Below are 27,779 nucleotides of genomic sequence, written 5' to 3'. Positions count from 1 at the left end.
CATCCAAATTTTTGTCGTTGGTCTAGCGTCTAGAAACTTCCCTGCTTTCCAATGTGAGAGGAACGTTGTCTACCTTCTATTGATATAAAACCGTTATTAAAATAAATAACATAATTGTATTGATTAAATTAAAAAATGTCCAGCTAGGAACCGTAAAAGAAAATCTGTTGTCAATTAAACTACTTTAAAAAGTACGGTAGTTGATATTATATTTATCCAAAATCAATCACCATGTCAATGTATTTTATTTTTCAATAAAGAATACTTTGCAATAACTATTTAATTAGCACAAATAATTAGTCTAGAAATCAGATGAACGTGCTAATAGTGTTCTTGTGCCTTACCTGGAATACTTACCTAATCTTCCCTTTTATAGAACTTCTAGATATAAAATTTTAGGATGTCCCAACTGTCATAATTATACTTTAGAGATTAATTAAAAGAATGTATGCAACGTGATGACCAGCATAAACATTTCAGAACTTTTAATTATTTTGTCTCTCACTGTTTATCTGTTCATTTGTATTGATAGTTATTTATTAAATCTAAATGTAACGAAGTCTTAAACATAAAGAAATAAGTTAAAATGTAACTTTACACAATTTATTATATTAAATGTCTACATAATGATTTCCCATAAATTCTAAGATTATCCCAAAAAACATTAAAAGTAAAAAACTTAGGCGTAGGAGGATTACCTATTAGTAATATAGATGGCTCAACGTAATTTCTATTGGTCCAGATATGTAACAATATTTTATCTGTGTTAAATATTAAAGACCTCTTAATTTTAAGACGTAAAGTAACTTTTAATCTAGAATAATTTCTAACTCTTTGTTTATGTCTAGGTGTTTAAAATTTTATCCAATGTTAATATAATATTAAATTGTACATACAACTATTCTATTACACAATACAATGCTATAACTAAAATATAATTTATTACATTGATTATTCTCTGATCTACTTTTTCAATGTACTTACCCCCGCTTGCAGTTTTTTGTACATTATTTTATTCAAAATATTCACAAGATGAATTGTAAAACTTTTAAAAAATTAAATATATTATTATAAAAAATCGTATTTACCGTGTCTATGTTAATAATATCATAGGTTAGAAATTATTCATATAATCAATGTCTTATTCAGGAATTTTTAAAGCCAGTCTTGTACGTGAATTTAAATAAAAACTTAAAATTATAAGTATTTTTATTAATGTGAACAAAAATACAGGGTGTCATACTGAAACAGTTAAAAAGTTTTGTTTCGATATGGAAAGAAGACGAAACAGGAAACAATTTATATAAATTAAATCAAACAAATATAATATATTATGTCGCGTGCATAACAGACAGTTGTTCGGTCGAACAATCGAAACTATTTAATATTTTATTATTGTAACAACCAATTAGTCTTTCAGACGCACTTATACGAATACATTAATGGTAATTGAATGATCGTGATATGTATAACTGTGTCATTAAATGCCTTTTTAATCTTATATTATCGAAAAATATTTTAACTATTCTAATATACATCAATATATTTCCAAAAAGATACTAAACGCATTTGCCCAAACCGTTTAAATATTTAGTAGAATATATGTATAGGCTTTTAGAATTTATTAATTTTACGTTTTCTAGATTAACATTAACTTGGACATGATTCTTAATGCATTCTTAAAATCTACACAAACTTTGAAAATACACGGCTTTATATTTATAAATCTATAACCATCGGAATGGTTTAGAAAAAAAAGCATTTCATACAAAAAAAAAAAACAAATATAGTCAATTTCAAACGAACGAAAATATTCCAATATATTAATTATTATTACTTGCATACACGAGTAACGTATGTCACACGAATCATAGAGACCTAATAAAATAATATCTTATTCAGTCATTTTGTTTAACAATTAATATTGCTTTTAAGATTCAAAAATATTTCATTCATGCAATTTATGCTAATCAAATGTGCAATTCAAAAATTCTTAAATTTTAGCAATATCTACTTCGAACTATTGTATACATAAACAAAACTAAGCTAAAAAAAATGACGACGAATTTGTAAGAAACCTCTTGGCAGTTTTACAATAACTACGGTCTACAATTTTAGTAAATCATTTAATTCAAAAACCTAGACATGAACACTTAATGTAGACAAATTCCGTTTATATCATTTACAAACTATTTGCTGATTGTATTTATAGTAGAGGTATATATATTATATTTTACAAGTATATATTAAAACAAAAACTCCCTTCCAACGGGTTTGACGAGCTCCGGTCCTATTTGTCTGCTTAGATAGCGATGTCAAATAACAGATAATATTTGCTTCATATAGATAAAATATTGCGTTGTTATGATTAGTAACCTCAACTTTACGCGATAAAAATATTTCTAAGACTATTTATATTCATATTTAATTATATGTATAGGATAGGAACGATGGAGTGAAAACTACATATATATAACTCTTTGCATTTCTAAACAGACATTCAGACACACTATTTATTGAGTGCAGATACCAGGCTAGTGTGACCGTTAAAGTCACTCGTTAACGCCGATATGGATGGTAAGAGGACGCCGATGCGCTCCCACTGCTCGAAGTTCCGTGATGGCTGCGTTTTGACGATCTCTGGTAACCGTCTCCTGAACCGCCAGTGTATTCGTAATCATCACCTATGCGTACATCTAAATTAACATTCTGTATATTTTAACCTGATAGTATCAGCAATATTTTAAAGCTCAAAATAATTAATAGGTGTTACTTGAATTTTATTGCAAAAAAAAAAAACAAATATAAAACACTTACCGCACCACGCACCGTTCTCCAAACACCAGAGAATGTAAGACTGATATTGGCATATTATACTTATTGTTAATACTAGTAAATGTAAGCTATTAATTAATATTATTATGATTATTATTTAAAGGGATTTTTATCATGACCAATATTTAATTTTATTAAACTAAATATGTTTTATATAAAGTATATATTATACTATTTAAAATGCCATGAAAAGTACAATTGACTATATTTAAGTTTTAAATATATATTCGTAATTACGTATATAAAGGTTGGTGGTATATAATAATGCTAAGTATAAGTTACCAATATCAAAGATGTGTTATATATACCCAATAATCTAAATGTTACATGTTATAGAAATTCTTATTGAAATTCCATAAGTTACGATATTAACAACTGACTAGCTCTACTGTATTCGATTTCTGTAATGATTCTAAGTATGTTATATGAACGTTATTTCGCGTGTTCGTATGGACCTGATGCTGTTGCGGACATATCCGATACGTTACAAAAGGAGGGCTGTGGCGACACCATACCGGGGCAGAACATCATCGGGACCTGATGAGTTTTTAGTTTTTATAATATCATAACTAATAGTTTTAACTAAGTTTTATTTATTTATTTTACCGTAATCGTAATTCATATTTATTAATGATTTGAATTTTATACAATTTAAAGTTCGATGTACACCCATGAGTGAAATCAGTAGTAGTTTTTTGTTTTTTTTTTTTTTTTTTTTATAGATTGATACTAAGGAAAACATTTCATTCTATTCTTGATTGTACAAATATTTTTAAACCTGTGGCGGTGTTCCGATCGCATCATTCAGCGCGGGCATGTTGACGAACTTGGAACTTCCGGCTGTTACTCCATCGCCCTCTGCCAATCGTTAGTTTAGACTACTTTTTTAAACTAAATTAGAGCCATATTTATAACCACAATGTGTTTACGATTTGGAATAATTTTGAACTTTATTAGAATGGTTTTATTTTAAGTCAATTTGAACACGTTCGCAAATTAAAAAAAAGAAAGAAGATAATTGTAATCTAATCAATGAATATCATATTAAATATAATCTGGTGAAATTCACATCGCAATTATAAAAAAAAAAAAAAATTTTTAAGAATAATTTACTTTTAAGATATAGATATATAGAGGGTAAGAAATGAAAAGAATCAAGAATGTTAGTAATATTGCAAATACTTTACCGCGTGAGTTATATGTTAGTCTTCGTGCATGTACAGTGTAGTTATAAGCGTATAGTGTGTAATATTCAATATAATTAATTGAAACGGACCGATATCATTTCACTGTTCATTGTCTTGTATTAGTAGCGTAAGACTATTATGGAACTCTAGGATCCGGGTGAAATTTAAATCGATATAAAAACAAAAATTATGATAACCTTTTTCTCCTAGCCTAGGGGTGTCTATTCTATAGGGTGGGGGCAAACATTAAAAATGCCAGATATATTTTGAAATTTTTGATTTCTTTTAATTATCTACGTTTTATAATGTCCTTAAAGTAGATATATATTTCATCATAAGATATCTCAAATATTTGCAGTGGTAATATTAATATTTTTTAAATTATTCAACCAGTAGTATTACTTAAACCATTAAGATAGAAGAAGCTTAATAATAGGAAACTACGACAAACTGTTTATTTTTTCATTACATTACAACTACATACTTATGTTACCAGTTAAAACTAACTAATATATACCCAAAATACCTAATATGAATAATGCATAATTTCTACTTCGAAAAACCTTAAGTGTTATTTTCTGTGATAGCACTTCGAATCGTTACATCGAATGTTTTATCGCGTACAAGCTTCTCGTCTTAATATTTTAGTGCTTCGGTTAAAATTAATTATTAAAACCGTAATTAACTAATTATCATTAGGTAATCGTTAAAAAAGAAACAACAAGGACGCACGTGTAAGTCTATCATAATTTTCCTTTTTATATAATAGTCGCGGGCGCGCGCGCGCGGCGGCGCCGGGGCGGCGCGACGGCGCGGCGCGCGCGCGCCCGCGCGGGCCTTAGGGCTAGTGGTACATACGAGTTACAACATTACGAGTTACAACAAATCTAGATAATAGTCTTACAATCGTAACATGCTTAATATGTGGCTCGGTCGCGGTCGCCGCTTCCAATTAATTACATTTTATACGAAATTAATACAGTATAAATACAGCGCCCCGTAGTGGAGCCGCGTAAATTAAAACTTATATATTGCCGTAAGTAACCATTACTTTAAATATTGTACATCAGTCGATAGTTCACCTAATAATTTTGTAATCTAATCGATCGAGAATTATGTACTTTATCCACTATAATGAAAAAAAAATATATTTTAAAAAATAATCAACATCAAAATTTTAATTAAAACAGAAATAAATAACAACTTGCCCTAAGTTTTATAATAATTAATGTTATAATTAACTGTAAAGCCCGTGCAATTTATTTTACGATAGTGTGTTCAATAATTACATTTATAGTATATAAATCTAATATAAATACGAGGATTTTTATATTAATAATACCTGCATTGTTTTAAAAATAACTTTAGAACCGACTATAGTAAGAATCGACTGTTAGCTGCCGATGCCTTTGACTAAATGCAATTCTTTTAGACGAGTAGAAAATAAACTTAAAAAGAGTCCTGCTAATCTAACGTTAACACTAGGGGTCTCATATAATATAATTAGTCAATTACGATCATAAGTTTATTTATGCAAGCGCCCGCGCGGCACTACACAGACAAAACCGCGCGCGCGAGATATCATAATTATTATACCAAAATACACTTTTACACAAACATGTTACTACTTGAATAAACATACACATATAAAAAACCGCGTACACTATATTATATAAAGTAATACAAACAAGAGTCGAAAGGTTAACTACACAACAGTACTACAGTTAAGCCATGATTAAAATATTATTCCATAAACATTATTATTAAGATACAGTGTATATCTTATGTCGATATTACTCATATCATCAGTGTAATATTAAAATGCAACTGATGCAAGTGCCCGAGATGAGCGCGCCGCGACACGCCCGCGGAACACATTTGACAGACGAGCCTCCTAACGAATCTTACCGTATTGTATTTTGCTAACTATTTTTAATTAATAAATTCATCCAATATTTTATGCTTTCTCCTATATAATAATAATTAAAAACCCATATAAATAGTCAATTGATTTCTCACAATAATTTGCACTAAGTTTAATGTTGAGTAAATCTAAAATTTCTAATACATATTATACTTTATTTAAATAAATTATACTCTTTATGTTACTTAGAAGATTGCCACGATGTTTAATTACAAACTAACTTCTTACAAATTGTTCCGAAGGTTCGTGAGTCCGGGAACCGAGCCCGTATCTAAAAAACACCTTAGTGCTAATTTAATATCACTGAAATTAACATAATATAAATCATCTCTATATTCACTTAACTTTTTGTAAGGCATCGTTTCCTAACATTAAACAGACGTGAACAATGTCATCACTTCATCGGTGGTTGTACATTAAATCTACAGTAAGTAAATTAGAACCAAAATGCGGACTCGACACGTCGCACTAGTCGCCGCCCGCGCCGGAGAGGCGAGTGCGTGCGGGACGCTCGCACGCGAGCGCAACAGTGCGACGGCGATGGGCAGCGGGTTACTGGTTAGTCGTTCGACGAATACAAATGCCAAGTAAAAGCGACTCGAACGTGCCGTCTAAGCGAACTTATAAAACAGGACTTACAGCGACAGTATATTAGGACGCGTATCGTTACCGAGGAATGAATCGAGACAAATTAAACCTAACTTACATAGGAACGATCAGGTAAGAGTAAAGGAGCGGTAAGAAACGGGCACAACTACACGTAACCTAGTAGTGGGCAAATAGGCACCGACATCATTTAGTAATTATTAATAATATTTCAATATATCGTTTTAAGGTACAAGTTTCAACTTCCTACATAATGATGTGTTTCAGTCGTGTGTAATATAATAGAGCTATAAGAAATGTACCAATATGCGCTTTAACTATGAACATCACAATGTAAGGCGTTTTCTCTATGATTTAGCATTAAATTTGGGACTCCGCACCTTTCGCCGGACCGCGTCACTTATAAACGCTTACGTCTCACATTACTCCTCATAGTCATAGATAAATTATACTTTACTTACGGTGCGATCTTAAATAACCCTATACTATCAAATTATGCATTCAATGTAATTATCAACAATTTTCCTATTAAAACATTTATAACAAATGTGACCGCGTGACCGGCCGCGTATCTAGCATTAACTTAAAGGACCGGTGGGCCCGCGTCGCACGCTCGCCGCCCCGCTCGCGATTACATTACTTAGCTTATCACTAAAATTTTAATCAGTCGATCGGTCAAATGATTGAGCGATATAGTACAGTAAAGGACTAACATTAAATTTAATCTAAAAATGTTACTTTAAATTATAACTCACTTTGTGAGGGAGCGGGCGAGCGCGTGGGGCCGCCACCGCCGTATAACCCCTATATAGCTTTTAAATATATTTGGCGATCACATAAATTAAAAACTTTAAAACTATGTGACGAGAGAATCGATTAAAATTATGTTTTACACACAAGTAAGTATATATATGTATGTACAAGAGTCCGCGCGAAGGGTGCGGAGGGCGCCGGCGAGGCCGACTGCTCTATATCCTAAATGCTTGAGCTTTATCACTTAACAAATACGTTATCGTTTGCTCGTTATAACAATTTGGCAGGTAAAAATTCATTAAAGTATAAGTTCCATATAAACTTAAAATTGCGATAAAAAACTAAAATCCATATAAGAAAATAATTATAATTACGAATAATATTTATACAGAATTGCTCCCCTTTTTTTAACAACGGGAAATTAAAAATATTAAAATCACGTTCAGTCATACTTTGCTTTGTTAAATATTAACACATAATTATTTCATTACATCCCTACCATTTTCCTAAGTCTAGTGGGTGGTAAATAACCAAAATTCTAATATTAAACATACATATCAATATATATACCAAATATTTATACAAGTCATTAGCTTAAGTTAAGTTGTTTAGGTAATTTTCCCTAAATTGGCCTTGTTTTAACATTTTGTCTGTCAATTGTGCGCGGAGCGTTCGTGGCGCTTACATCTACACTTCGTAACATCACCACTACACGAAATAGCGAGATCCCATCGATACATTACGTGGTGTTATTAAAAGAAATCATTTTATAAACGCGAAAAGATAATCCTTTGACGTTATCAAAGTACGAAGTAAAATAAAAACGTTAAAAGGAGCCCACATCCAAAATACATAGAATAATAAAAAGATAAAGAAACTTTTGTGTACAGAGATGTACACGCACACCTCGGCGCGCTTCGGACACGGAGCCGCGAGACTCGGGGAGGGTATTAAGCAAAAAACATCCCGCTACCTTACGCTTTCTTTGTAAACACATCTGAACGATCTTGTCATTATCTAAATTTAGTTTAATTACAATTAATTTGATTACGACTAAAATTAAAGTACGCGTGTGGGTTTGTGTTAATGCAGTCGTTGGTTTTTTTAAAAAATTACTTCTTAAAAATTGGATACGTTTTTAACACGTTACTAAAGTTACCGATCATCATTATTTTAATATTATATTGCATTGTTATAAAATTTTACTTCTTATATTTCATTTCATTCGAGTTTCGTAACTAACAGGCAACATGATTTTATTTTATTATTTCAAACTACAATAAAGTATATTTATCGTCAAAAAGTGCTAAGCAGTCATCGAAAGTATCTATAAAAATGAACATCCCGTGTCATATAAAATCTACGATCGTGGGTCGACCTCGTCGGTTCATTATATCTGGTACAGTGTCGCTAGTGTCGTCGTGTTTTACCGTCCGGTTCGGCACTCCCGCGTTACCATTCGCACCAGATAGATCGTCCGAACGTTACGTATGAACAACTGTCGTTGTCAGGAGAGGCGGTCGCGCGGAGGTGCGAGACGGGCGGGAGGGCGAGGGGCGTGCGTGTGGGGAGGCGGGCGCGGCGGGCGCGGCGGGCGCGGCGCGCACTAGGCGGCGGGCCACTCCTTGTTAAACTCGTTGGCGGTGAAGTGTTTGGGCGCGTGGTGCGGGTGCGGGTGCACACCTGGCGGCTGCGCGGCGCCCGAGTGGTACTCGCCGCCCGCGCCGTAGCGCGACCCGCCGCCGCCGTACGACGAGCCCTAGCCAGGCCCGCACACGTTAGCCGGACCCCGCCGTCTATACCCCGTCTAGTATCGCTAGGATTGTCGACTAGTCCCCGACGTATCGCATCCGAAGTGAAACATGATTCGACAGTGCACAAGTTCTAATTTAATTGTATGTAGAGTAAAAATAAAAATATTTAATAAAAAAACACTTTTTTATTGGAAGTAGCGATTCGATAAATTATCGAACTGTTGACAATCCTACATATCTCCCCACTCGCGCGACATTACCCCTTCGGATTTCCATAGTAACCCCTCTTGTATTTTACAATAAAATTTGTAATATTTTACTGCCAAGATACTAGACGAAGTATACAAGGCAGGACGTCCGGTAAAAGGTCGTCGGATTAAATATTGGACCGTTAGCGCAAAGGGGCCTATTCAAAATAACCGTAACGCAGTGGCCTCAAAATGATTATGAGTTGTAAAGCTTTATCTACAGATAATTGTATTAAACAGAAACAATAATATACCAGCTTAATATTGATTACATTCTATTGAATTAGGCCACTTGCGTTGACAATCTATTGTATGTATTAAATGATTATTCGTCTAATTATCGCTCGAAAAAGCAGAACAAATTTAAATAGATTGATATATAGATATATTGTATATGTAGAAACATAATATATGTAGAAAATACAAAACAAATCAAAATAGAGTTTTGATATACAGACATTTTGTATATGAAGAAACAATTACGAGCTAATAATAAGACGAAAAATCACGATTACGGTGCGCTTGACGTGTCGATCTATCGCCTTTAAAACTTCACGCCACCATTCTGATTGAGACCTTTGCCTTATTCGGTTAATGTAATGAGTATAAAAATAGAAATATATCAAACACAAACTAAACTATGGCTTTAGCGTCGACACGTCATGTGCCATCGTGGAGGCGCTAAATGTGGATTCGGATTATATTTTTACTACTTGGAAGTGACTAATGAGTTGAGAGCATGTCGAGGGCCACATTCAGCGCCGGCCACGATGATTCAGAACAGGTTTGCATATATGCTCTCTGATTACAATTAACAGAAGTTCGAATTTCATCTCTGAACACTTAAAGTACAGCTCTTAATATTATTTATCGTTAAAATTATCTATTAATGAACCTGTAACAATATGAAAAATCCAAATTTTACTAATTTGTACTTTAAATGCCAATTTTACAAGTATTGAGATGAAACAAAGCGATTTAATCATCTCGCACGTCTACAAAAAAATGCATTATGAACAATAAATGGATCTAAAGGTAAGCTTATAATCTAGTGCGGTGCGATGCCTTTAAGGTGAGCCCGCGTAATCGTCGCATGACCGAACCGTCCATAGTGAGAAATCCCCAGAGTTTCGCGACATACCCTCATCCGAACCCACCCATATCTCTAATTGTCTTTGTGGAGGAGCCACTCTTGTGGGCCCTGATCGACCAACTGGAAAAGAAGAATTACAGACATAAAGTCCCACTCGCCACAATGCTCCAACCTGGATCTTTAGCAGATTATGTAAGTAGCAGAGCGTGAAGATGGACCGGGCGAAAGCGTGTGAATTATCCCCGAGGGCGATGACGTTAGGAGCGGGAGCGGGAATGGGGGGGCGGGTCGTGGTGATGAGAGACCTTCAGCGAAACTGTATTACAACATTAATCTTCTTGATTTTTCACTATGGAAAGCGGTGCGACTCTGAACTGGCGCTTCGATAGCGGCTCGCATCAGAGGACCGCATCATATAGACAATACGAACCGCAGCATAGCCTCGGAAAATCAAAAAGACATCGCACATTTCGTCTGCCACTTAAAGCATGCAGTAGTGGGTGTCGATGTCTCCGATGTATGCGTTGTATGCGTTACGAAAAAAGCGCCGATATATTGGAACACAACACACGGATGCAGGAGAGGCAAACTATAGGGGCTCTATATTATATTCATGCTGCATTTTTGCCTCGGTCTGAGGTTTGTTTGTTTGCATTCAAAGACGAACAATGTTTTCGCTGAATTTCGCTCGTTCACCGTTGTGTGTGACACATCTCCATCGCGCATTCATTCATGAATCGCAAACAAACTGGCAAGTACAACCAAATTGAACTTTGCTAGTGATTCTGTCGTGTAGACGTTCATTCGTTAAACCTTTCGTTCATTCATTAATGTATGTTGTAATCGAACTTATGTCTGAGGTAAATCAAGTAATCCAGTCATGCAATCACCGGTTCATACCGAATAACCACTTCAAACAAGTTTGGAGATGGATGCAGGATAAAATAAAGAAAAAGCGGTGGGTAATTGGATTATGGGAAGGATGCAAGCCCCGAGGGTACGAGCAAATAACACTAAGTAATTATCTATGAAATCAACTTGGCTGTACTTTTTGTTTATAAACTGAAGAGAAACAGTTTAAACAAATCTTTTGCTATATCGAGAATACATTTAGAAATACTAAGCAACTAATCAATTATAAAAAAAATGCACTCGAGATATAGCTTTTTCAAAATAATTGTTTGCCAATAAAATACCGAAAAGAAACATTATTTAAGTCAATATAAAATATAATTTGACAAAAGGAAAACAATTGAAAACAAAAAACATGTTTCAATCCAGTATTTTTGTATTTGCAGAAAATAAACGGACATTAATATCACCTTACAATTTGCAAGCAGTTACGTCGCATATGCATTGAGAGCACCGTGACCCACTTACGAGTATCGTGTTGAAACAATTATTAATAATGTATTATCAATTGATCTTGTTTCAAACACGTTACTTTTTAATGAGAGGCAAAAGAATTTCCAAATGTACATGTAATTTCATATCAAATAGTTTATAAATATAATTCATGACGGTGTAAAAAAAAAAAGAAAATATGAGATGAAATTTTTGTAAGATTGGAAATTCACTAGATAATGAAAAGCATGATAGCAATTATAAAATAGTTAAATACATTTTGTTATTATACCAATTAACAGTTTCATAATAATTTTACAAAATATATTTAACGATTCCATAGTAAAAACACCATTACCCAAATAAATGCTTCGTCGAAGCAAAGACAACCTAGGCAAAAACCATTTTAGCAAGGGTTAAAAAAAATTTAATAAACTAACTAAGACAAAGGATATAATGGTTCATGCCAGGCTAGCTATAACTAAAATACATTGTAATATCATTTTATCTTTTTTAAAAATAGATATAATGATCTTACAATTGTATTATATGTTTCTATATTTCTTATTAATTTTTTAAGGATCAGTTAGTAGTCATTATAAAGAGGTAATTGTAAAAAAAAAAATGTCCAATAATGACAATTTCTCATTTATTATTTAAAAACCGATCCTTAAAGTTATTTCATTTGTAAACTAAAATATTTATAAACTTAAGTGCAATTCATTTGCACATGGCAATTTAATATGTTTTAAAGAAATATCGAAAATTGAATAAGGTTATATGAATAGTTTAGGTGATACCACTTTCATTCGATACAACACATAATTAAAATTCGAACTACAAAAGCATGTCAACAAAAGTGGTATAACCAAAAATGTAATTGCAATTGGTGTCGTAATCAGAAATCATAATTATTATATTTTGTAAATAATGACAGGCCAACAGTCTAAAATACACTAACAAAATTAAATTATATTAATGAGAATGAGAACAATGATCCTGCTTACGTCACCAAAAGAGCCTCTGTACACGTGCGACTACGTAACGACGTACGTGTGCAATAAGTACGTTAGTGGCGGCACGTTTTATCGAATCTGCGATTACGAAAAATACTACAAGACTGAAAAAAGTCACATCATATGCAGGATTGTAAAATTTTCCAATTTAGTTATATTCAGTCAATATTAGTGAAAGTGTTCGTAATGACAGATTCACTCTCGTACATCGGTCGGGGTGGTGTGGTGGTGGTGTGCGTGCGGTACCTGGTCCTGCTGGTAGGCGGGCGGGTACTGCTGGTAGGAGGAGTAGTCCGCGGACGAGGACTTGGACAGCGCGGCGGAGGACAGCGCGCCCGCCAGCGCCGGCGCCGCGCCGCCCGCCGCGCCGCCGCCGCCGCGCCCGTACATCTCGCCGCCCTCCGACAGCGGCACGTACGAGCCTGCGCACGGGAGGGGTGTATACATGCTCGCTGATCGTTTACTTAAAACTATTGCTAAGAACAAGTTTGATAATTTTTGCCCGTATATTCGCAATAAAGCGACAGTTCTGTCCTACGGTTGAAGAGTGTCACGTTTACTCACCAGAGCCAGTGGAGTTCGAGTTTTGGGGCATGCTCCAGTTGGTCCAGCTGCCTCCGGCGGAAGCGCCCGCGGGAGCAGAGCTGTAGTTTGCTGTTAAACAAACAATCATTTATTTTTTCTCTTTTGTACTGGCTTCGTCGGATATAAACGTGTAACATTACATCGATATGTTTTTACACGTACGATCATTTCGTTACCGCGCTGCTAATTCCTAAAACTTACTTGGAAACAAGTCGTATGAACGTCGACGATAAACCGCGTGGAACGCATTCACTTTAAACGTCAGATGTAAACCTCACCGGAGAATTATCAAACTTGTTCTTTTCGAATGGCGATATACATAATACATAAAAGGTCGCGTACCGTAGCTGCCGTATCCCTGCGCGGGCGGCTGCGCGTGCTGCGTATAGTTGTTGGTGGCGGGCCAGGCGGGCGCGTGCGGCGGCGCCTGCGGGGCGGGCGGCGCGCCCCAGCCCTGGTAGTTGCCGGGGCCTCCCGCGCCGCCCGCCGCGCCGTATCCGGCATACGACGTCTGCCCGGCCGACGTGCCCCAACCCTGGTACCTGTCCACGTGCACGAAACTTAGCTTACTGATTCTAACACTACTGTATCGATGAGGGACAGACACCCTTCGACTATATGAACAGATCTGGCAAGGATCGGTTCAAAAATTAGAAACATTATTTAATCGGAACTATATTTGAAAACACAAATGCAACAATAGCCATTCGGTTTAATCTTTAGCGTAGTAGTAGTAGCGAATAATTAATGAGTATCATCTCTGTCCTGCCCTGCTCTGGTGATCTCGAAATGCTAAATACTCTCAAAAGTAAACCTGAGTAAAGAACTTAGTGATTATGTACATCATCAAGGTATGTTACAATATTAAATAATCCATGAGTTAATCCATTCAATCCAATAATCCATTTATTTGAAATCTACGAGCAAATCTGTAACCTTTGGTAAAGTGAAGTAGTTACCCTTGCATAATGTTGGGACCAGCCATGGGCATATTGATAGGCGGCCCACCCATCTGTCCGTTGTGTCCCTGGATGATGTTCATGGGCGCGGCCTGCGGCGGCCCCCACTGGCCGGCGGCGGGCGCGTCCCCGGGCGCCCCGCCCATGCCCGCGCCGCCCATGCCGCCGCCGCCCGAGCCCAGCTTGCCGGACCCGTCGCGTGGCTCCGCGCGCTTGATCTCCACCTGATAACAGGAAATAAATTATCTGATGTAGTAAGGCATAAATCTTCAAAAAAAAACTGTTAGGATTCTCGAAGACAAATACAAAATGCAAGTGCATATGATTTAACTCTTAACTAACACGTGGAACATTTCAGTACACAATTGTTATCACAGATTCAATCTCTATCACACTCCAATGCAACGGTAACACGATCGACCGAAAATCAGAAGATTTAAAGTTTTAAGTGCAAAGGAGTGTAACATTACCGAGTTTCTATTGAAATATTTTTGAGGAAAAAAACCAGTTACTTTTATTAGCCAAACCATTAAAATGAAGATATTAGAATCTGTAGCCTTTTAAAATTACACAAAAGAACAAGACAGTTAATCAACTGAACGCTTAGGCTGACAACACTCAATTAAGAAAAAAAATTGTGGCAAATAATTATACACACATGCTCATAAAAGCAAGGAAGAATATGCTTATTTGCGTATTTCTTTCCCACAAACATTGGAATGTTCCAACTAAAAGAAAATTAGAAGAAACTGCCTGAATGTGGAGACGAAAATATTAATTATTTCATTATAATGTATAAAATATAAATAAGAGTGAATTACTTGTTTCCCGTTCAGATTGATAAAGTGTTCCTGTGTCACCCTTTCCACGGAGATCTCGTCTTCAAACGACAGGAATCCGAAGCCTGAAAAATCGATGCATCGTTACACATTCCTAATTAACAATTATATTAAAGCGCATGCTTGAAATATAAATGTTGCAAACTTTGTAGACTCACTCGCCCATTTGAGGCAATAAGTATATGCTGATTTGCATTTAATTTTCCACAAACATCTGAACGCACCTACGACAAGTAGATTTGAAGGCGCTGCCTGGATGTGGATGTGTCTATTTTGTTTACATTAATTCAATATTATTAAAAAAACAGCATTCCAGCAATGTCATTATTGTAGAGTCGGTTTTATTTTTGTGTAACAACAATATTTGTTTTTTATGTAAAAAAAAATATAAATGAATAATTTTTTGTCTAGGTGTGTTCTTGTAATAAGTTTAATAATTGTAGTGCATAGTGAAAAAATCATTATCATCATTATGACACAGAAAACTTAATACATTCTCTCTGATTTATTTTGATATAATTAAATAGCAATAAAAATCTTACCTCGAGACTTCTTTTTCTCCTGGTCATACATAATGACAACCTCCATGACTTTTCCGTAACGGCCGAAGAACACACGCAAGTCGGTCTCGGTGATGTTAGAGGGCAGACCGCCGAGGAAAACCTTAGGGTAGCCACCGCCGCGTTTTGGTTTTTGCAAAGTTCGAGGATTGCACGGCTTTGGATCGATTGTTCTAGAACAATGGAACATAGTTCAAAATTCTTGTGTAAGCTTTTTAGCGTCCATTCATCGATTATGAAAACATGACATAAAATAATAAAAATGTAGAAACATTAATAACACAAATCCACCATTAAATTGATAAATTGTTTCAACACAAGGTCCTGCGTTTTTCATGGCTATACGTCATCCTAAAGTAAATTTAGAATGTCATTTCTACATTATATTTGTACAATTGCTACCGGCTGCATAAGTTTTCTTTGTTTATAAAGGATGGAACAACATTTAAAAATTACGTTTTTTGCTTTCAAATATAAATGAAGACTAAAAATAGAATGTTAATTTTGTTTTTTCTCACCCCGACGCGCTTTATAAATATTGATGATTAGTTTTAAGGTTCAATACAAACTATTGACAGGTACATGTTTGTGCGAATAAAAATGAAAAAATTAACATATTTTTAATTGCTTTAAGGAAACGTTCACTAATTATGTTTATATTGAGACATTTCAAATTCCGTAAAATTTGCTTCAGATGTTCCAAAGTTAATTTATTACTTTTTTATTTAATCTATCAAATAACAACCCAAAAACCGAGATAAACAAGTATAGAATGTAATATTAACTAACCGTGCGGTTTATTATAAAACTCGTTCAGAAACAATAGATTAGTAAAACATTAGATTTATTTTTGTAACATTCTAGGTTCCATGAGGCAACTTTCCCATTCTGAAATTACTTTCACTAGCATTGATATGCTTTAGAGAAGTCATGGAAGATGGAATGCAACTAACATTTACAATATCCCTTTACAGATTGCAACACCAACGTAATATGTAAATGTTGTAGAGCAAGAAGTGTACTTGACAAAAATATATATATATTATAATGCGATCTTTATTTCAATTAAAACAGGATACTAACTAAAGGATTTTAAGCTCTAATAAAGTGAACTTATGAAATTTATTCATTGAAGAAACAACACGTGGTTTCATTAACAGGACGTGTGTGTCTGTGTGTGTGTGTGTCTGGAAAGATCTGCCAAAAATAGACTTTACACACAGTTTTGGATCAAAATGATCGAACACAATATGTAATATAATAAAATATCTTTCATACTTTAATCATAAATTACTGTTCTCCACTAATATTCATATTTTATTCAATTAAAATTACAAACGACTCAATGTGAATACAAAATGTCGTCACATCATAAAAATAGATTATAATAAATGATAATGTAGCAAACTTTGTAAACTATATTGCTTAATATAGCAACAAGCATATGCTTAGTTTGCATATAATTTTCCACAAACATCTGAACGTGCCTACAACATGCATAGTTGAAGGCACTGCCTGGATGTGGCAATATATATATATATATATATATATATATATATATATATATATATATATATATATATATATATATATATTATACATATATATATATATATATATATATATATATGTATAATATATATTTATTAAAATGTATATCTATTGTAATGTAGGTCATACGTGGTACATTCTTTAAAAAAGGCATTATGTCGTTTATTCTGGTCGAGTTTTCAAGTTGCGTGAAATGTGTTTAAAATTAATCATGGGCCAATTTCGATGAAAGCTATGAAGGTTAAAAACATGATTTTTGATTGAGAAATTACATTAATTATTTACAAGAGATTATAAGTTCTAATTCCATTATAGAAATATACATATCCGTTAATTTGAAATGAAAGATACGGTATTTTTTTTTTAACCATAATTTCAAATGTGTTATAAATGATGTTATCGAATGTCAAGTAGCCACGGAAAGTATTTGTAACTACTGATACATTTTTTAATCAAAATCTACATTTTGTTAGACTTGTATACGGAGGAGAAGCGAGTTAGTTATTTCAGCATTAGATACATACAATCACTTGTACGGTGCAGGATTCGTACCAGTGACTATCGGTAAATACTAGTTTAGGCGACTACTGCACCAATCGGCTGTTTATATAATTTAAACGAACCATTCACATACGACATGAAGAACAGGAAGTATGTATTTGGTATTGTAGATAATATACGTGTAAGGGACATAGATATCATGTTAACTGTATATGCATACAAAAATATTTTGAATTAAAGAAGAAAAAAAGTTAAGACCATGATTTATAACATACCCGTACCCGTAGCAGCCTGTGAATGTCCCACTGCTGGGCTAAAGGCCTCCTCTCCTCTTTTTGAGGAGAAGGTTTGGAGCTTATTCCAACACGATTTAATTTTAATACATACAAAAACATATCGAAACTATCAGGTTGCACGTATGTTTGCACATGTTGTCCATACAGGTATATTATTTTGCGTTTACGCGTTTTACGCTTGCATTTAAAGCGTTTTTTTGTAAACAACCGGGTCAACTATATACGCACGACAGTGTTACTCGCTCGTTACAAAGTAACAGCTATTGTTAGAGATTTGCATTAAGGTAACCTATATATATAGCACCGTTTAACTACATGAGATAAAATCGGTAAAACGATGATATCGGTATATACTAATAATAATTTTTTTTTCCCTATAATTAATAAGAGATTTTAAATCACCTTCGATAATAAAAATAATTTAGAATTTGAAATATCTTTAAAAGATATATTAAAGTTTTAATTGTACGATATTATAAATTACATAACATATTTTTGCAATATATAATAATAATAATGTCCTCCAGACCGATTTCGGCCACGGCGGCCAATCTCAAGAGAGATTAGCCAACTACGCAGGAGATATTATAGTGCACAAGTGTGTGCGCAAACACAGGTGCACTCTCTGTTCCCTAACTCTCATAATCCGATGGGACGGCAATCCGACACGAACGGAAAGAGTTCAGGCGCAGGACCAACGGCTTTACGTGCTTTCCGAGGCACGGGAGTGTACACACTTCCAACTTCCAGACTCCGGGCTGCTACTTAGAATTTTTCTGACAGAAAAACCCAATAACTTTTTATTGGCCCGACCTCGGAATTGAACCCAGGACCTCCGGGTCTGCGGCCTTATATCAAGCCACTAGACCAACGAGGCAGTCAATCATAATAGTAATTTGCAATAAGTTTAATAGTAATATATATTTTATACTATCATTATGTATATCATTTATACCAAGTATTCGTTTGTAAATCTATTCCTGCACGAACCGCCAATTCTATATTTTATTTTCTCTTATCGTCTGCATAAAAAAAACGCTAATTAGCCAAAAAAATCGTTAATACACAATTTATTTACCATTACTAGTAAGCACATAGCCGTGTTTACGACATTTATATGGAGTTCTATAAACTATAAATTAAAAAAAAAAAGTGAATAGTATTTTTCCGCAAATGAGGAAAACTTATATACAGCCATTCTAACCTCGAAAGCACATTTTTATTAATCTATGTAATTTAAATCGGTAATATATTACAAGGTTTAAGTTATCGTGTAGCTGAATGTCTCTTGGGTGCGCTGAGGTTTCCTTAAAATTAGGTCAATTTTATAACGTGCCTGAAAAATATTACCCACGCTGCCGTATGAATCAGTAAACGTTTCATACTATCTTCTATTATGTAATGGAAATTTTATAGGTAATACTAGCTATCCGAACTGACTTCGTACGAGTGAAATAGGAATTTCAGGTATTTTTGTGAAAAAAATCCTAGAATCGATCGCAGTGCACCCTACCGGGAAAATCTTAACAACCCACTCATACACACAAATTATATGAAGACATTTTTCAATTATAATAAGATTGAACTGTAGACATGTTTGAGCAATAACTTGTACAACATTAAACCTGAATGTTTTATAAATCAACAACCATATTCAAAGACAAGTTACACGAAAAGTAAACATTTGTTATTATAATAAGTTATTGTGATACGGGAATCTTATTATTTAAATATTAATGAACGCTGAAATGTTTGTGTACGCGTGTAAAAATCAAATATCGATTTTATATTTTAAAAGAAACATAATTAAACTGTATTTAGAATATCGATTGTGTCGGTTTGTTGTAGGTTTTTTTAAATACTCTGAAATTAAGACTTAAATAACACTTTTAGGCACGGCTGGACTCAGAAGGTCGACATAGTGACAGCTTTTACCGGTGGACATGAGGACATTTATAATACCCAATTGTGTGTTTGTTACCCCGAAAATAATGATGATAAAAAAATCCATCCATTAACATTTCGTTACAAAAAAAAAAACGGACGTTGTATACATTTTGTGTTCAAAACTTGACGAATATGTGTTAAACTCAAAACAAAAAGCGATCGTTTTCACCATAGTGTACTTTTTTTTCGTAAAGCATTATTTCATTATAAATATAACATAGGATCCATTACAGTTTATAAAGGACGATGTCTTTTATCTGGTAATTAGGGTAAATGATAGGGTGTCGGTGCTTTTTGGAAACAAATATTATTTATTAACAGGGCTCTTGTAAAATTAGACAGCCCTAATTTAACGTTTTATCTCGATTTATTTTTAAATTATGTAAACAAATATTATCTAATATCATACTACGCAACTCTACCGACTGCACGCCGTAAATTATTTTCTCACGCGGTCTTTAAAAAAAATCCATTCAGCGCTGCACACCGTTCGGCGTGTTTTTTTTTTCACGTCCAGGTGACGTACTTACATGTGATTTCGAATAAATTCGTGTTTAATAAACGCTGTAAGCGCCGATAGGAGTTATTTTGTGTACATAAGGTGTGGCGAACGCCGATCGACGATCGAGTTAAAAACGTACCGCATCTCTCTAATAACCAAGGAAACGTTTAATACTGGGTATATTGGCACCACTGTACCGATTCAAATATCGCTAATTTAATAATTATTATAGTTTTTATGAATGTACGAAAGACGACTTCAATGATTTACAAGTGTGCGCTTAGCCGTTCTGGCATATCAATTACAATTTGCCAGCGTTCGCCTTAAAAGCGCCCGGAAGGTTATTTTCTCAATCTGACTATGTTGGCATAATAAGCTCATCCAAAAATAATCAATTTAATTATAAACCATTATACTCAGTTCGCCCTGAAACTATAAGAATCATATCAATAGGGTTGATATGTTATTTAAGAAAAACAGTTACTTTATACAAAATTAGTGTGGTATTTAATAATAAAAAAAGATTACTTTCTAGTCTAAGACTCCTTAAAAAATAATAAGATTATCTTTATTACATTTTTCCCTTAGTTACATTCTTTAAAATTACTCTTGAGAGTAGCAATTTGAAGTACCTATTAACGAAATAATTAGTTAACAATTTACAAACCTGCCATCCAACTGATGAGGTCCATTCTGCAGAACGACGTTAACCAAGGCTGGTTCGGCGAAGGTAACGAAGCCGAAACCCCTCGAGCGACCCGACTCGCTGTTCTTCATCACAACGCAGTCGATGACGTCACCGTAACGGGAGAAATACCGCTGCAAGTTCTCTTGGGACGTTTCCCATGACAGACCACCGACAAACAGTTTTCTGTATACATATAATAATTAACCGTTAATATAAAATTAATATTAATTACGAAATACGATTTATTCAATCCATCTAGTTTTTATTAATCTAGATAACAAAATTGACAAATACAAAATTATAAGATATAAAAATGCTAGATATATTGTATGGAATTAATCATTGAAAACATTCTCAATACATATTATATTTAACTTTATTATTTTAGTAAAATCAGGAGAAGCTTACTAATAACTAAGACTTAATTGTGCAAATACTAATGATCTTAAAAAACCTTGAGTATTTTGAGTAATTTTAAAAGGTATTTTTTTCTTATAATTTTGACTATGTCCGATGTATACATTAGTGGTACATACATCTTGTCAGTAATCATTAACTGTTAACAGCATGAGATGTTTTTTAAGCAATACATACAAGTCTAAATAATATTTCATAGATTTATTGATATTTATGTTTGGTTAAAACAAAAATGAAGTTTCTAAGGCAGTAGATGCATTGACTGCATGGAATTACTTTTAAGATCACATTGTAACTATCTATTTTAACTATTTCATTTATTTTCAGCAGTTCATATTATGTTTACTAAATTTACAAGTATGGAAAAGCAGAAAGAAATAGACCAACTTAAGGTAAGTGTGCAGTTTAATCTTAGTCTGGTAATTAGGTAGACAGTAAATACACCATGGGAATGATCCATGAGATCTGACATTGACTCATTCTCAATTTAATTTATGGTTACACCATATATTTATGTTTGATGGTAAAGATGGGCTTCCACAAAGTCCTACCACCACTAATATATGAATATGCCGTCACAAAACATATTTAATATACAATAAATTTAACCGAAATGCACTATTATGATAATGATTTAACAAGTTTTTTTTTCATAATACTGACATAATCATGTTTAAATAATTTCTTAATGTTTTATGTAGAAACATAAATTGAAGCATTAAGGAAAACTTTACAATTTAACCTCAACATATTTAAAGTAGGTACCTAGTAGGTACCACATACATGTTATTAACCTCAAAAATGTAACTAATAAGTACCTTTATATTTAAAATTAAAATAAAAGAAATAACAACACATAAACTACTAAATATTAAATTCTTTAATTTGACCTAAATAATTGGTCATTTGGTATTATCTCTTCAATGTACAAACACTATACTGACTGTGATAATAGACAACTTTAAGGACAAAATAACAATATAAGTAATAATTTATTTAAACTAAAAGAATAATAATAATATAAGCAAAGCATTTAAATATCCAGATCAAGTAATTTATCATTGTATAAAAAAGATCATGGGCACAAATTCATCTTGATACAACATGTGCAGTGGTGAAAGTACCATTCACTTATAAAATGAACTAAGTAAAATTCTCATATTACTTTCTGCCTGATTCTCTATAAATATAAAAAAGGTTCAAACTGGAAAGTTTTGTTACAACTATATTTATAGGTTATACTTTATTAAAAGTTGATTTTACAACATTATATAAAAAAATATGTTGATAACAAAAAGTAATGTCGAAAAGTTGAATGCCACGATTGCGTCAATTGAGTTCATATATTGTAGGGCGCCGACGCGTCAATGACTACCGATAAAACATCTCACAAATACAAAAATGTGACTCGAAATAAACAGATGTAGAAGACTTTACCATACGCGAAATTGGGAAAAATCCTATCGTAAAAAGTAACAGTATGCAAATGAATCAGCATGTTTTAGTATATTCGCTCACAAGATTGGAGCTACGCGGCATTTTCAACGCCGTTCTATTAACCTCATTAAAAGTCCAAAAACCACCATATTCATGTAAATTATATGAATGTAAAGTAAAAATGTACGCAATTAATTTTACATTACAACGGAGTGCTGATAAGAGAAAGCCACAATTAGTCACATTAAGGTTAATATTACATATTGCGACGTTTCCCAATACTTAATTTTTTATTAAGAGAATATTATATGAACAAGTTTATGCAAAAAATTACTGATTAAGAGTACATATCGTTAAAATATGGCATTAGGTACAATGGGAAAGTAAAGCTGCCATGATCGGCACACGCAAGTCGCACGGCAAGGCTTGGGGTCGGTGGCCGCTCGCCGGTAAAAGGCTAATTAAGCGTACTGAACTGTTACCATGTCTACCATGCGAATTTTATAAGTGATCCTAGAATCACCAAAAAAACAATTTCCAAATAAAATGAAAATCAACTCATAAATAATACTACACAGTCTTGATGGCAAGTCGTGAAATGCGACACACCAAGCGAACATGCAGTTTGACCTATTATAGTTAAGACACTTAAAACAGACCTGGTGTTCACCAAAATTAATTAAAATGTACGTACCCCTTCTCATCATCGTCCATGTCTGGATTCATACGCATAACTTATTACTAATTAAAAATAATGGTTGGCACCGGTAAGACACCCAAACCACACAAGCACAGACCCACACGAATGATTATGGCGGACCAACCACATCCGCTTTCTCAAATAAGTCATGGAAGAAGGAAATAGTCAAATGACAATCCGTAATAAGAAATATTACTTGTATCCAACACCTTAAAAGTATATTGCTTAAAAATAAAATAAAATATTATTAAAAATTCAAAGGACCCTTTTTTTCATTATAACTTGAAATAAAATTATAAAAGTTCTGAAAATATATAAGTTTATATTTTTTAATACAAAATGGCAGCGGATCAATGTTACCATATAAAAAAGAATTGCAGAAATAAAATATAGGTATTTAGAAATTGAAAAATGAAATAGTATAGAAACAGTTATATAATAAAAAAAAAATACATTTATGTTAGTGAATATAATTTTTATATAAATTCACGTTTGTGAAATATATTTTGAATAATATTGTGAACTTTAATAAGCTACTTTACTAATCTTATCGGTTATCTTTGACGGATAACTAATTATCTATCAGTTTTGTAGATATAGATAACATAAAAGATGGTCTATATATAATTATTACGTATACTATTTAATAATAAAAGCTTAATAGTATAATTATTAGAACAACTTAAAATAAAAGTGCCAAAACCCACAAAGAAATTAATTTCTTTAATTAATAATGGTTTGGGATACTTGTAAAATTGTGCTCCACAGTCCTTCCGGCGGATTTTTTTATACTAATGATATTGTGACTGGATCCGTTATTTTAGATGTTAAAGAAGATCTTAAAGTAAAACGTGAGTGCTATCACCTTCAAAAACTAATAGATATCACCTAAAACAGTACATTTTTATTAAAATGTGTTTATTGTTACGCATTGCTCAAATTATTTAACCGTAACCGTATTTACTTAAAAACAAATCTTATTAAATAGTTTGCTTAAAATGACTTGATGATGATTAAGACTTCAAATTTGGAAACTTTTGTTTACTAAAGTAAAGATACACTACGACATAATTTCGTAAAATATACATAATAAGAGAACTTAAACTTTTTAGAAATCGATTTCAAAGTAAAAGGTATCAGTAAAGCAATGTGGACCAGATCTTCACCAACAATGCCATATATAAGAAAATATTCAGAAAAGAGAGAAGTTTTTAGTGTTATTGTTGATGTTTTCGGGGACTTAAAAGGTGAGTTGTTCGAGGTAATAGATATTTTTTTCCTCTGGGTAGGCTTTTTTGTCTTTCGAACGTACTAAATTAACTTTTTCTCTTATTCTCGTCATTTTGCACTAATTTGTTATTAATTATATGTATTGTTCTTCTTTAACTGGTTTTTATCTAGCGCAAATAATTCATCAAATTATTACCTACATCTAAGAGAACTTACATATCTTGTCAACTACGATTGACTGCAACAGCCAGACTTGGGCAAAATGTACTCAGATTGATGTGTGATGATTACAATGTGTAATCCTCAATCACATTTACAGATTTGATTGATTCTGAAGATGGCACGGAGGAACGCTGGTGAACTTACTTGACCTGCTCACTCACTTTACTTTTTGATTATAAACAACAACAACAAACAACACTTTTTGATTATATTCGTCAATCTGTAATCGGTATTGATGATTAAACATTGTAATCCTAATCATTAACCATTAATCTGATTACATTTTGCCCAAGTCTGGAACATCTACGACTTGCCTTTCACTCGCTTATACTTACTTCACTAAAATAAAATGAGAAAACTTGATTTTTCTTTTCAATACAATATAATATCAAAAATTTCAATTCATACTTGTACAATAACAGTCAACGGATCAATTTTTAATTAAAATGTCCACTGCTACGTCAATTTTTCACTATTATCTTTTGTGTCACCAAAGATTTAGAGTTCAAATTTGTAAGAGCCAATCCCGAATTATAAAATTTGAAATTTTATTATTTAAGACGAAAATAATGCCCACCCTTATAATATTGTGGTCTGAGTATGTTTATTAATTATATTTTGTTTTTAAATAATGTTCTTTAGGGTACATTATTTTTACCAGAAATTTTGATGCTGTTCCATTATGTAACTTTAAGTAATTTCTTTAATCAAAACAATATACAATGATCTACGAGTGATGGCAATTGAAATTAGTTATTTAAATGTGGCAGATCTCCTAAAATTCATTTAAAGGGGATTGAAACTGTTTTGCTTTTTTTAGGAACAACAGTAAAACCAGGATTACTTACACGTCAGTTTCATTTCTTCTTACCACATGACTTACCACCAAGTTACGAAGATTCAATTGCAAAAGTGTATTATCGTATCAAAATATACAGTAAATCTCCTTTTAGATCATCTAAGAAAACAGTTTGTTCGTTTAATGTTGTCAACCAAGTTGACCTAAATCAGTTTGATGAGTATAAGGTAAATAAAAAAAACCTAGCCCGGCTGGCTACTACTACTCTACTTCATAGATAATATTCATTAAAAGTTGAAATTTCCAAAAATCCTTTCTTAGCGGATTTTTACGTAATAAATAGGTCTAAATTCCAGCTTTCTGGACTCAGTACTTTTGACTATGCTGTTCGTTGATAGTTTTTAATCATATTTCGACGTTTACGTTGGAGCAGGAAGTCCACACACAAAATATCAAGATTCTTAAAAAAAAGTACCTACTACATTGATAATCTTTGTTTGTTTTAACATAGAAATAATAGTGTCAGACATAAATAAAATAAAATAGAAGAACGGTAATACAATGAAGAGTACGTGAGCTGGTGAACACACTCACACTTCTTTCATTAAAGTCTTCAAAAAAGAACCTAGATTGTAATGCTTAGTACCTATACGTGTGAGTACACCTCACTCCAACCTTCTCTTCTAAACGTAAGCGTCGAAACATTCATTAAACATGCGGCATTCGAAAATGCCCTAGTTTATCACAAACATTTAAAGTAAACTACAGACAGATATGCTTTATGGTTTTAATTTTAAATACATTGTACCCCTGATAACGTGTTTGCAAAATTTTATTACAATCGGGTGAAAAGTTATGACGTGATAGTGTTGCAAGCATACAAATAAAATAACTTTCGCATTTATAATATTAGTTTGAATCAATTAAATGAACGGAATTTTTAATTAAATATGAAATTAGTATGAATTAGATCTTTGTTTATTTGTACAAGATTTTAAGAGGTTAATCGAACAATATAGATACAAGCTTTATATTAAATTCATTTAAATCTATGCAGCGATACTAAAATTACATTCTTTTAGATACCCCTGATGTATGAAATGAGAAAAAATGTTGGTAAATCCGGAAATTTTTCTTTGATTTTCAAAACATATAAAGGATTTACTGCAAGACAGTTGATACCTTTTGAAGCCATAATAACAAATGAACGAAAAATTAAAGTAAGGAAAATTAAGGTGTATCTAATAAAAGTAAGTTTTCTAATTGCTTAAAATATTTAGGTTACTGATAAAAAATGTGTTTATTATTATAAATTTCTCTTTCAGAAAATAGAATACAACGTTTCTTCTGGTTTTAATATTGTTGAGAAAAAAATATGTAAAGCTGTTTACAGCGATGTGTTAAATACTGTTTCACAAATGTGCTATTTTCATATGAAAATACCTTATACTATGCCTTCCACTATTAATATGAACAACCTTATGGTTTCCGTTTCCTATTCGTTAAGAGTAAGTTGCTTCAATTTTAAAACTATACATTGAAATAATATTATGTCCATAACTTTTTTGTTTTAATTTTCAGGTAAAAGTTTCTTTTCTATTTCATTTACCCCTGGTTATAGACATACCTGTAACAATTGCATCAGTACCTGTTGCTTATCATAGTTATATGTAGGTAGTTAGTTTATTTTTTATGATACAGATATTTTAATATTTATATATATTATCGCATTTAACATTGTTATGATAAGCTAATCTATAAACAATTACTTTAAAAAATATAAAAT

The 27,779-nt window shown here is 32.9% G+C and overlaps 2 protein-coding genes across 7 annotated transcripts; one reads left to right on the top strand and one right to left on the bottom strand.

The window, feature by feature from the left end:
- Positions 1–589: 589 nt before the first annotated feature.
- LOC126773369 (heterogeneous nuclear ribonucleoprotein 27C) lies at positions 590–23,872 on the bottom strand. Of its 6 annotated transcripts, XM_050494289.1 has the most exons (10): positions 23,737–23,872; positions 21,168–21,371; positions 15,686–15,876; positions 15,126–15,208; positions 14,305–14,528; positions 13,688–13,887; positions 13,325–13,414; positions 13,007–13,182; positions 8,989–9,064; positions 590–2,684 (listed from the first exon to the last, which is right to left on the bottom strand). In XM_050494289.1, the coding sequence occupies exons 1-10, from the start codon at positions 23,772–23,774 to the stop codon at positions 2,560–2,562; spliced, it is 1,407 nt and encodes a 468-aa protein (XP_050350246.1). In that variant the 5' UTR covers positions 23,775–23,872; the 3' UTR covers positions 590–2,559. The 6 variants fall into 6 exon arrangements, with proteins under 6 accessions (XP_050350246.1, XP_050350249.1, XP_050350250.1 ...); XM_050494292.1 differs by lacking the exon at positions 8,989–9,064; XM_050494293.1 differs by lacking the exon at positions 13,325–13,414.
- A 584-nt stretch (positions 23,873–24,456) lies between these two features.
- Positions 24,457–27,667, top strand: LOC126773484 (uncharacterized). The gene is made up of 6 exons (XM_050494437.1): positions 24,457–24,593; positions 24,855–24,989; positions 26,015–26,220; positions 27,076–27,243; positions 27,319–27,501; positions 27,575–27,667. Exons 1-6 carry the CDS (start codon positions 24,476–24,478, stop codon positions 27,665–27,667), a joined length of 903 nt encoding a protein of 300 aa, XP_050350394.1. The 5' UTR covers positions 24,457–24,475.
- The last annotated feature ends 112 nt before the right edge of the window (positions 27,668–27,779 follow it).

This window comes from Nymphalis io, chromosome 14, assembly GCF_905147045.1.
Source record: "Nymphalis io chromosome 14, ilAglIoxx1.1, whole genome shotgun sequence".
Lineage (NCBI taxonomy): Eukaryota > Metazoa > Arthropoda > Insecta > Lepidoptera > Nymphalidae > Nymphalis > Nymphalis io.
The sequence above is the reverse complement of the archived record's forward strand: the minus strand, read 5'-3'. Positions and strand labels throughout refer to the sequence as shown.